Genomic DNA, 12,496 nt, shown 5'->3' with positions numbered 1-12,496 from the left:
TTTGTTCTCAGCAAACTTTGACAACTTCATTGCACAGTCGTAGCCCTTTGGCCATTCCAGTCAAAAAGGGGGAGATATAGATGGTGTAGGAGTAGCTCTTAAGGGGTAGCCTCACCGTGAGGGGGAGAAACTTTTATAAGTTTTTTTTTAAAATTTTTTAATTTTTTTTATTTATGGTTTATGTTTGGATTTAGTTTCTATTATGGTTTTTAAGTACTCTATAACTTTAGTACTTAGTTTTAAAATATTTGGACATGGTATGTTATGAATGCTAGTATGTTCCAGCTATTTAAGCTATGCTTTAATTATGTACCTTTGCTTAGTAGCTTAGTACTTGTAGTTAATATTATACATTTTCTTTAGTACATCTCTCTTGTGCCCTTGTTGGATTTTATATCCTTGATGCACCTACCTTGTGTTTTTGTATCGGTTGAGTGTTGGACATGCAAATGATTCTTTGCATTGAGCTTATTAGCTTCCATGTCCGGATGTTCATTCCTTGTGTGAATGATCATTGTGATCACTATTTATAGTGATTGTTCTTTTTTGGTCAAGCCATGCTTTATTATTTTTTTCTTTACTACTTGATCGCATTGTGCTTACTCTATACGCATTTCAAGATTTTTGCTTACAATGATCGTATTGTGTTATTGTTTTCAGGAAAAACTTTTTCGTATGGTTCAAGAGCTTCACAGTTTCTAGAGTTAGATGTGAGTGAGTTTTGGTAATTGTACTCAACTCACATTTTAAGTCTAGAGTCTGTTTTAGGGTTTTGTCACGGAATAGCCAAATGGGAAGATTGTAAGGTTGAATTTATTTAATCATGTGTTGGCTTTATTTGGTGCCAAATTTGCTTGTAATTTAGCAATTAGATACCTTGTATTTAGGTGGGATTTATGTAAGGGTTGTGTGTGAGAGGGTGTAAAGAAAAACTCAAGATGTGTGCAATTCAAAGGAGTCTTACGACTGGATCTTGCAACTGGCTTGTAGCTGGCAAGTCGTCAGAATGGCACATGTGTGAAGCATGTAGGGGAGTTGAAGGGTCACGACAACTGGAGCACTACAAGACAAAACTTCCAGTCTGGCCAGGAAGTTAGCTCGCGACTCAGACTCACGACTCATTCTAGTCGTGAGGTTGAGTCACCAAAATGTCCTGTTTGATGAAAACTGACTTTTCGCATTTCTCATCCACCCTACTATAAATACTCTTATACCCACAAAATGTAGAGAGCTTCCAGAGAGAATTTTGAGAGAGAACCTTAGAGAGAATTTTGAGAGAGAACCTTAGAGAAAACCAAGATTGACTCATCCACAATCTTTATCATTTGATTCTCCAAATTTTTCTACTCTCACCCTCTCCATTGACATATTCTTGAGAGGCACATTTGCCAAATCCTTATCTCACCATACCCATATCAGTAAGGAGGTGTTTTGGTGCTTGGGAAGCAGTTCAGAGAGGACCAATTCATTTGGTTGATGCAATGGGCTTATTGCGGGATCTGGTAAGCTAGAGAAGACAAGGTTCGACATAACCCTGTTGGAGCAAGAAGCTTGGAGGGCTTAGGTGCACTAAGTAGATTAGGCTTGGAGGGTCTTCTGCTATTCATGTATCCTAACTTCATTCTCTAGTGGATTATTGACCGCTTGGAGGGCGGCAGAGAGGTTTTTCGCCAAATACTTCGGTTTCCTCTTCGATAACACATCGGCGTGTTATCTTTGTGTTTGCATATCTCTTACCTTTCTCTTTACCTTTTAATTGTTGCCGTGTTTGTAATTAATTATGGTTAGAGTGTGTTACCATTTTGGTTATAGCATATATTTTATATTCCGCACATATACCGTTTGATTATAAGCTTGTGTTGGTATTTTTGTAATCGGGGTCTATACATTCATTGGTGTCTTATACACTATTTGAACTTTCACACCGGACCCGGTTAGATGGTGACACATATCCAAAAGTGGACACATGTCACCATTTCAACAAGTCTAGTGCCACCGGATACCGAACCTACGTAGTCTCTTAGTTGAACACAAAACTAAAAAGTAACTTATGGTCTCCAATTTCTCTAATTTGGAATCCTTCTCTTGATCTTATCCTTCGTTTTCTCTTTCGTAAAGAGAGAGCTTGCTCTATTTCCTTGTGATGTCCTCCATCTTCTAAGAGCTAAATTGTTCCCAAGTCCCATGAAAGACAAACCTACGAGACCTACTGGCTAGTAAATCTATTACATATCAGAGGTAACAGAAATTCCCTCTCAAAGAGATTCACAGAGAAAAAGAAACATAATTCTACCGCTTAGAAAGGGGGGAGGCTCTAGCCTTCCTTTTGGTGTCTAGTTCCAATTCAAGCTATCATTTTCGTAATATAAATGATTTGCTTATAGGATTTGCATTAGGTAGATTATTAATTAAAAAGTTAAAAATGTGGGACTTCTGTGCATCGCACTCACACATATATAAATATTCCAATGTAACAAATAATTCAAAAGTATCTAGGTAGGCACTCACACTCTTGGAGATTTTTGAAACAAGTAAAATATCGCAAAACTAATTCATTGAAAATCCAAATCAGTTGGAGTGCCCTCTTATTAAGTCATTATTTAACAATAATTTGAGACACATACATTGATGGAAATATGCATGAACGCAGTGGAAAAAAAAAACGGACCTACTTTATTCATAAATGTTAACATGCACTACATAAGTTTCAGAATTTAAGAACAAGAGAGTGTACCTTGGAGCGGTGAATTTCAAAAATGAAGATCAGAAGCACTTGGGAACACTTTCAATCTTCACTCCAATTCCACTAACGCCTAAGATGTGTGGTCTCTCAATCAGTTCCAAAGGAAGAATGTCAAAGTGTCTAGCACTTCTTACACCACTTCATAATAGTGTTCTTACAATTCTCTACAGAAAATTCTGTATGTTTCTCCCTTTGTATCTAACTAATTATCTAATTGGGCTGGCCTTTTGGGCCTTTCCAATTGGGCTTAAGTGCGTGGCTTGGAGTGGGACTAATAAGACACTAGCTCCAATGGCCTTGGGCTTTTCTGTCAACTCTTGACAAGTTCAGAGTTACCATTAACTATATTTAATACCACTATATAAATATGGTTGTACTCTAGGCCTTATTTATAAATTATATCCCAAGACTTTATTGTACATGCAACCTCTTCATAAAATATTCGTAGTAACACAAAATCATGAATGTAGACTGCCACTTTGTAAATTACTACATCTTATCCTTGAGTACCCAATTTAATCCTTTAAGTTATTCATCATATATTTATGAAATTCAATTTCATAAATATATACTTTAGTAACTTCTTACCAAAGTGGTTAGGCCTAATTCTCTAAATAACAAATTCATTAAACTTATCTTAAGGGAATATTTTATATCTCCGTTAAGAGACTATGATTTCCATCTTAAGAATATATGTTCCGTCAACACTAAATGTGACTGCCCAACATACTGAGATTTTGACCGTTACTTTAGATCTCACTCCTGATATATCAAAGCAACCTACATTTCATGATCAGATCCATTATCCTCTCAAGATTAAGAGTTATGTAAATATAAGTCGTGAGTTTATTATTCATTTGACAGTTGTTAGGAGAATAATAAAACTCACAGCGGTCCACTTCAATATGTCTTAACTCTTAAGACATATCAACATACCAACTAGAAATCCCAATTTCCATGATCAAGACAAATCATCTTAGTTGATATATTATAGTCTTCGCAGATGAAATGCCCAATTTCATCATCCACTGCGAACTAAAATTTTGAGTTTACAGAGAACTTGTGATTTATATCTTCTATGACTAAATCACATAAATCACATATTATGCATCTCATGGACTATATAATAATGTCCCAATATTCATGTTACCATTATTTTAAATAATAATAAAACGACTTCATTAAAACACAACATTAAGTCATACGTAATGTCATACATAGCATCATACAATAGGATTTAAGGGCACTAATCCTAACATACATAGATACCAATTACATAATTCAAAGTCCATACAAATGGAGAAGAAATTATTAGATCATAATACAAGCATAGTCTGTGTCTACTTTTTGAGAAAATTCTTGAACCAATAGGCTGAATGTTTTGGGTATCTTTTTAAGCCATCTTTGTAGTCTACATAGTTGATTCCAAATCGAACGGTGTAACCTGCATTCCACTCAAAGACATCCAGCAATGACCAGGCAAAGTATCCCGTTACATTAACGCCATCCCTATACCATAGAACAAAAATCAATGCTAGTTAAATTTCTGCAAAGAGAGAGAGAGAGAGAGAGAGAGAGAGAGAGAGAGAGAGATCTATGGATATGAAATCTATTTTATTTTAGATTGTTATATAATTATATTATTTAAAGTTGTAAATGTTAAGCACTTACTTGATAGCCCTAAGAACCTGCTGAAGATGGCTATGGTGATACTTAATTCTTTGTTTGTCAGCAAGGGCTTCCTCAAGCGACAAAGTGGCATTATTGATCTCATCAACTCCTATAAATATAGTTGGGAGAATTTAGCATCAAATGTAAACCTAATAATTTGGGAATATAAAATAAATTTTTTTTTAAAAAAGTTAGAGGCAATTACCATTCTCAGTGATGTAAATTAGTGGATTATGGTACTTCCTCTTTGTGTAGAGCAGAAGATCTCGAATTCCTCTAGGATACACATGCAGCCAAACTGAACCAGCCTGCAATTATTTAGGGATATTAACGTAACTACATAAGCTTCAACACATAGTGCTTTATTTTGTAATACAAGAAAAGAAAATATAAAGAAAAAAGTTTGGTTCCATCTATATTGCTCAACCCATGATGTAATAATTGAAGAGACTGTTCATGTGTAATTTTAGTTATATGAATTTTTTAATGAATCATGTGACTTGTTTAAATAATAGACATAGAGAGTCTTATAATTTTCTACAAAACAAATTGGAAAAGATAGATTTAAACTTTTTTAGAGCCAAACTTTCTTTGTCGTATAAATTGAGTTGTATTGAGTTGATAAAATTGATAGTTGAGGACCTTTATTAAATTAAAACAAAAATGTTGACATGTATTTAATTGGCTAGTGCATACCTGAGGACCAATGAGGCTCCCATTGCGTGAAGCTGCGAAAACGAGAAAAAATATGTTCTAGTTAGTATTCTTATATTAGATACATAAGAAACTCATAAGCATGGCTTCGAATGTTGAATTTGTACTTACGAGTAAGACTAGCACCAGAATCTGTCGAGTAACTTGCTTCTACACCATTAGTTTGAGGTGCATCAGCTGCATAAAAAGCAGTATAGTAGTTTAATCCTATAAAATCAAATGACCCATTTACTAGCATGGACTGCTCTTCGGTGAACTTGGGTAATCGCTCTTTAACGATAGATTGCATGCTAGGTGGATAGTCACCATTTGTCAATGGGTCCAAAAACCTGCAATAATAATGGAATATTTAAAATTTATGCTGACTATTGATCTGTTAAATATGTACATGCTATGTGGATGTAATAACTTTTGTATATTTATTAGTATTTAAAAAGAATTAAGTTCTTTTTGGGATTTTTTTGTAGATAGTGTAAAGTTGTGATTTCCAACGATCTTGTATTGGCTTTTATTCTGTGCCAAATCTGATTGTAATTTCTTCAATCATTTTTCTTATATGTATGTGAGTTAATTTGTAAGGGATGAGTATGAGAGATTAGTGAAAAATCAAGCTTCAAAAGGTGAATAAGTGGAATTCGCTACTAACTCGCAAGTAGCTCATGTGAAGCAACCCGTGAAAATGCCACATGTGGAGCATATGACAAGAAGCTGAAGAGTCGTGCCAGGCTGTCAGGTTTGCGAGTGTTTCACGAGAAGGGCCAACCTGCGAAGTATCCACGAAACATTCTGTTCGGCAAAAAGTTGTGTTGCTTTACCAAATTCTTTACCCACACTATAGATCCCCTCATTACCCATGAATTGTAGGGAGTGCTTTTAGAGAGAAAACCCTAGCAAATGAACTTGAGAGTTAGATATTGTCATACCCACAATCATCTACACATTTCCATGTAGTTTTCTCAGCTCCTACCTTTCCATCTCTAGATCCTTGAGAGGTTGTTAGCCCAAACACTTACCACACCCATTCTAAGTGTCAAGTGAGATTTTGGTGTTGTTGGGAAGCATTGGAAGGAGCCATTCATTGGCGGATGCAATCGGGCTGAATTGTGGGATCCAGAAAGCTAGAGAAGATAAGACTCTGAGAAGTCCGTTGGTAGCAGGAGCTTGGAGGGCTCAAGCATATGGAGTAGACTAGGCTTGGTGGGTCTTTTATTATTCATGTACTCTAACTTTATTCTCTAGTGGATTGATTTCGACTTGGAGAGTAGTGGAGAGGTTTTTTAGCAAGTTCTTCCGTTTCCTCTTCGATAACACGTCTCGATGTTATCTTGTGTTTGCATCTCTCTTCCCTACTCTTTAAGCTTTCATTATATTGTTGATGATGGATGAATATGGCTTAGGGTAGTGTTATCAGTTCATTAAAATTTAATTTTGTTCAGCACCTTGTTTAAGTTAGAGTAAAAACAATCTAGTCGTAATTTTTAATTAGGGGTCTAAATAAACTTTTGTCTTTTAGCACAAATCTGAGCTTTCAGATAGAAATATTTAAGTTTGTCAAAGGGCAATTATTAAATTATATAAAATGTAAAATGAAAACCAACTGGTAGAACTTACCATCCCAGCACGAAATCAAGGGAACGTTGTGTCGCATTCTGGTTCTCGATCGAATTATTGAATGGCACCATCCAGAAACTATTTAGCGCTATCCCTATAACACCTTTCTGTTCTTCCTGCATGTGAATTGTTACCATTTTTTGAGATACTCAAAGCTTATGCTTGAGATTTTCTATATTTGTCTAAGTATTTTGATAAATAAGTTAGAATTTTAACCTGTGGTATCAATTTCATTATGATTTCTCATATCATCGACTAAGACACCATTTGATTTTTGGTTTAGGTAGGATTCGAATCTCAGATCTCTTATTCGATGGTAAAAGACTTTATCAGTTAATTTAACTAAACTTCACTTAATCATATTTAGAAATTGACACTTATGTGGTCTAAGAGATACTCATTATATCATGTGCAATGAGTATCTTTTTAGAGTAACATGGAAATATTTGGTTTCTTTATGTTAAAGTTTGATAAGTCAAACCTGATATTTTTGCTTGTACACTTTAACCGCTTCTGCATGAGCAAGTAGCAAGTGGTGTGTCACCAAATATGGCTCCGTACTTGAATTCCCACCGGTGCAATTTTGATTTTGCCAAGCAGAACATCGACCTGGTGCAAACTGCCCCGATGCATAACCACCACTACTGAACATAGCTGGCTCATTTAGTGTGGTCCAGTGCTTTACCCGATCACCGAATTCCTTGAAGCAGAGTTCCGCATAGTCTCGGAAATCATCACTAAATATTAGACATTTAGATGTGTATATTAGAATAATTGTTAAATAATTAAATTTAAGACCAAATAAGAGCGTGGAATAAATTTTTTTTTTAGATAGATAGATAGCATGGGAAAGAGAATTGGAGTCCAAATCATGCATATAAGATACCATAAAAGATGTCATTATCAATTAAACTCTTAGAGTGTTAAAATAATGGTTAAATAATTAAATTCACTTAGTATCCTTATGGGTCCTCAATATTTTTTTCTTTCATCCTAAAAATGGGAGTCATTTAAATCATAATTAACATATGATAAATATATGTAAAAAGTATATAAACAGATGGCAAAAAGGTGCAAATTATCTGGTGACTCAATCACTTACATAATGTGGGGACTCAAGAAACCACCGTACTCATCTTCTAAGGCTTGGGGAAGATCCCAGTGAAAAATTGTCACAAAGGGGATTAGACCTGCATTCATTAATAGAAAAAAATAAATCATAAATTATAAAAGTAAAATAAGTTGATGATATGATGGGATTTTGAGATTGAATCTTGACCTTTGCTTAGAAGCTCATTGGTGAGGTTGTTGTAGTACTTGATTCCTTCCCTATTTACACCCCCACTAAGGTTTCCTTCTGAAATTTGACACCATGATAAAAATTTGAGGAACATAAAAGGGTCGCATAATTATATTGATTCAAGTCCTTGATGTATACTCAATGTTACCTCATAAATCTCAAAGTAAAGATTAATGCAAATAATCTTACTTGGTAAAATTCGGGACCATGAGATTGAGAACCTGTATGCATCTGAATTCATCTCTTTCATAATCCCTACATCTTCCTAAAATAAAATTAAAAAAAATAAAAATAAATAAATATTGACCAAAAATCCTTTAAGTTCCTTTCCGGTTTGTGATAATTATTTTGGCTCAATAATTGGAATAGTTAATCAAATTTTATGTTATGTTCATCAGTTCACGTACCTTGTAGCGATGATATTGATCAACAGCTACATCTCCATTACTTCCATCTGATATCTTATCTGCAATTTCATCACAAATCTTATTTTAGAAGATGTAAATTTTGTTATGCCTTACTTTGAGCCATAAATCAAACTTGGCATGGTCCTCTTTTTTTTCATTAGCCAAAATTAATAAAGCATAAAAAGGAATTACTATAATATTGTATTTATTTTCCTTTTAATACTAAGAAGAGAACAAATACACACAAAAAAAAAAAAAGAAGAAGTTAAATAATGCCTAAATTCTTGAATTTACACATTTATATGTTAACTTTAAAGCATTCAAATCTTAATAAAAAAAAAGGAAATAAAGAAATTAACAAAGAGTGAAAGTGTGAAAGACTGTTTCGTTGGTAAATCATACGTTATAGAGAGAGAGACCTGGATATTTATGCGTGTAAGTATCCCATATACTCGGTCCTCTACCTCCTTCATTTGCTGCACCTTCACACTGAAATTTAAACACACATTGGCACATATGCGTTATGCATGATGTCTCAGACTCTCAGGACACTTGAAGCAAAACTCCATTAGATATCATACAAACATGTGCAAAACCAAGGACTTACCTGGTAAGAAGCCGATGATGTCCCAAAAATGAAACCAGCCGGAAAACTTGTCCTGTTGAGTGGAGCAGTGACATTTCTTGGTGCAACAGCAATGCTATGACTCAAAGAGCCAAGCAGAACTAGGAAGCCTAAGAGTGCATAGCCTTGGAACTCCATAACTGATATCTTGGTTATTCTAGGTACCACCATATGGGCATTTTATAGAGTAGCAATATATTATCAAATTGATTAAGGAACTGTAAAAAAAAAAAAAAAGTACAAGGAAAAGGACAGGCGCCAGCGATGGTAAACAGTAAATCTTACTAGCACTTGAAATTATTATATGGCATTGGAAGTAAAATCACTGTCGATTAATTACAACAGGCAATGAAATAAAATCACTGTCGATTAAAGTTTTAGACCCCTTAACACAATATGATTAACATAATATTAAGTCAAGTTGATTAATAAGTTTGTTAATTAACACTAAGTTAAACCAATATGTGTAAAATAAATATATTGCAGAAAAATAAAGAACACAAAGATATGATAACTAAGGAAAATCAAACCAGTTAAAAATCTTGAGAGGATTTAACCTAACTATCTTCAAAGTAAAACAGTATCCACTATAAACGAATCAGTAGTTCATACAATAAAACTTAGACCACTAACATCCTATTGCTACCTCGAGTAGAAAACTCATAACTACCATGACCACGTGATGCCTTCGAAGTCTACGAACTACTTCTTTCCTTTAATCCACTGCAACCACAAGTTCTCTTACTTGTGACTTTGAGACTCTACTAAAAAATTTCAGATCTTCATTAAGTTCTTTATGCGACAACTGAAACGATCACCAAGCCTTCGACATTAATCTCGATCTTCGATAACCCTAAGCCGCGTATTTAAGCGTAAACACCTCTAGATCTTAGAAGAGATTCAACACACAACACATCAAAAACCTCTAAAATGTAGCTAGGGTTTTTCTTTTTATATGAGAAGAAACATAAAACCCTACAGGTCAAACGAAATGGGCTAAGTTGGAAATTCTGCAGAAAATTAATTATGCACGATTCTCAATCGGCCGAATCTAATTTTCGATCGATTGAGCCTGCGTAATTTGTCCACTAATTTCTCGCAATCACTCGTTTCCAACTTTACAATAAAAACATACTTTAAGCAAGCCTAAGCCTAAACCTAAACACATTGAAGTTTTAATACATTAGTCCCTAAGGTCTTAGAACCTAAACACATTGAAGTTTTAACAATATATATATATATATATATATATATATATATATATATATATATTGTGGGGGCAGAAGGGTCAGAATATGTTTTTTGGGCCTTGGACTAGTTTTGAATGTATTAATCTGTTCGAAGAGAGTTTAGTGGGAATAACTATGTTGAACTTAAAAGCCCACAAGTCTACTATTGTTAATGAGGTTGATGGGAATGGTCCGAGGAGGGGCGTATTCTCGGTTAAGTCAAGTGAAGGTCATATGATACACCATGATGTATGGAAGGAAATTCTGGAAGGTCTGGTGGATGAAGATGTGTTCCACAAAGGCATAGAGAGGAAGAACGAATGAGAAATATCTTGGAAAAAGTTGTTACCACCGCATTAAAGACTTTCTATCTACCTCTCTGGCCGCATTAATGGGGAAATGACATCTAAACAGTGGTGATCAGCCTTACAGCTATTTTTTGAAGACTTCCAGAGGAAGGTGGATTGGACAAGTATCTGGGTCACTGATCTGATCCATGCGTGGAAGATGGAGGGAAAAATGAGAATGATATAAAAGGAGAAGAAAGGCATTCTAAGGGGGGAATCCAAAAAAAAAATATATATATATATATATACACACACACACAGTACACATCATCTACAATTGTACTTTGTCTTTAGAACAAAGAAAAGCAATACAAGGATCACCCGCTTACGTCCGATGAGAGTTTCTTCGACATAAACAGTTTGTTGCGTATGAATCGTGGGTATTGCCCATCATTTTTGTTATCCAATATCCATAAAACCTAGGTGCTTTCTGGCGCCACACTCTACAAATTTCATCGTATTGGACTTTTGCCTCGCTCCCTTCACACTGTCTGTTTCGTGTGCAAATTGTGGCCTTACATATCTATATATATATATATATATATATATATATGATCGGTTCAAGTTATACATAGTGTAACTCTAAACAACGTTACACCACACAATATTTTTTAATCGGATGCGAATATTGACAAATCCACCATTAGATTACATTATTTTCATATATTCTTCATGCTTGCAACATTTCGGTAGCGATCAAAGATTAATGCCCATGTCATCAATCAATCGTTAAAAATTCAAATTTTTGTAGCTTAAAATAATGCATAAAAGTCGAGTTTATAGATCAAATCTGGAGAATAAGATCCGATTGATATGAAAATTGGCATTTATGTTAAGAACATACGTAATACGTAATTTAATTGGATTTTCAAAATATTAATTCAATAGCATTTATCGAATTGTAATATCGCTGTAGCTATACTAGTTTAATTTGAATCCAACCTCTATATATATATATATATATATATATATATATATATATTAGAATAATTAATTATAACCCTATAATAGAGTTGGTGGATTATTAATTTTCCATATGCTAGATTCTAAAAAAAAAAAAAAACCAAGTCATACTGCTAGTGCAAGTGGTCCTGTTATTTCGCGCATTTTTTATATGTAAAAAGTGGTCCTTATCTTTACACATTCTTCTTTTTTTTTTTAATGGTCCATTTCTTTTCTTTGCCATCACTAATATTGAACGGTCCATTTCAAAATTTGTATTCATGGATGTACTATTTTCTGAATTTAGTTTTTAAAATTAACCAAGTCATAGAATAATAAAAAGCCAACTAAACCACCACAATTGTTATTTTTTTCCTTAAATTTTGCATTCCATATCTTTCTTATTTTTGTAATAAAAAAAAAAACATCACATCCAAATGTGTGTTTTTTCCTAGGATAAGTGAGTTATAAGTATAGAGTACAAAATTTAAGATTTCCCCATATCTTATCTAACTAAGAGCCACAATTCATGATCCGACTTTTCAGCATCATCTTCAAAAATATCCACGCACTTGAAACGCCATGATTGAATATCATGCATAGGATCAACCAAAAAAAAAAAAATGCCAAGCATAGTTCTAATTATAACCATTTGCATTATTCTAGTGAGATGTGGCCCAGCATAGAGTTTGATCAAAGGCTTTTTGAGGAAAAGTAAAATAAAATTTCATACATGTCATAGCCTCATAGGTCCGGTTAATTAGGTGTTTTGGGAGTTTAAAATAGTGGTTTTAAAACTCAAAAATATGTTTTACAACCACAATTCCTCATTACTTTTTACAAGCGTTCATTTTTAAATTCAAATTAAACACAGTTTTTTAATAATTTATTCAAACACACCCATAAC

At 34.0% G+C, this 12,496-nt stretch overlaps 1 protein-coding gene across 1 annotated transcript; it reads right to left on the bottom strand.

Moving 5' to 3' along the window:
- Positions 1 to 3,898: 3,898 nt before the first annotated feature.
- Positions 3,899 to 9,246, bottom strand: LOC142607741 (beta-glucosidase 13-like). Its single transcript, XM_075779351.1, has 13 exons — positions 9,054 to 9,246; positions 8,866 to 8,935; positions 8,447 to 8,505; positions 8,229 to 8,304; positions 8,019 to 8,096; positions 7,842 to 7,929; positions 7,221 to 7,476; positions 6,740 to 6,855; positions 5,240 to 5,457; positions 5,111 to 5,142; positions 4,620 to 4,722; positions 4,415 to 4,523; positions 3,899 to 4,252 (listed from the first exon to the last, which is right to left on the bottom strand). The coding sequence occupies exons 1-13, from the start codon at positions 9,240 to 9,242 to the stop codon at positions 4,084 to 4,086; spliced, it is 1,563 nt and encodes a 520-aa protein (XP_075635466.1). The 5' UTR covers positions 9,243 to 9,246; the 3' UTR covers positions 3,899 to 4,083.
- Positions 9,247 to 12,496: the final 3,250 nt, after the last annotated feature.

This window comes from Castanea sativa, chromosome 8, assembly GCF_040712315.1.
Source record: "Castanea sativa cultivar Marrone di Chiusa Pesio chromosome 8, ASM4071231v1".
In the NCBI taxonomy this organism is placed as follows: domain Eukaryota; kingdom Viridiplantae; phylum Streptophyta; class Magnoliopsida; order Fagales; family Fagaceae; genus Castanea; species Castanea sativa.
The sequence above is the reverse complement of the archived record's forward strand: the minus strand, read 5'-3'. Positions and strand labels throughout refer to the sequence as shown.

Excerpts from the sequence above, each read along its gene's own strand:
- LOC142607741 (XM_075779351.1), bottom strand. The coding sequence starts at position 9,242 with ATGGTGGTACCTAGAATAACCAAGATATCAGTTATGGAGTTCCAAGGC. Across the intron at positions 8,305-8,446 it reads ATCAATATCATCGCTACAAG|GAAGATGTAGGGATTATGAA; the intron begins GTACGTGAACTG and ends ATTTTATTTTAG. Across the intron at positions 5,458-6,739 it reads CTTGATTTCGTGCTGGGATG|GTTTTTGGACCCATTGACAA; the intron begins GTAAGTTCTACC and ends TTATTATTGCAG.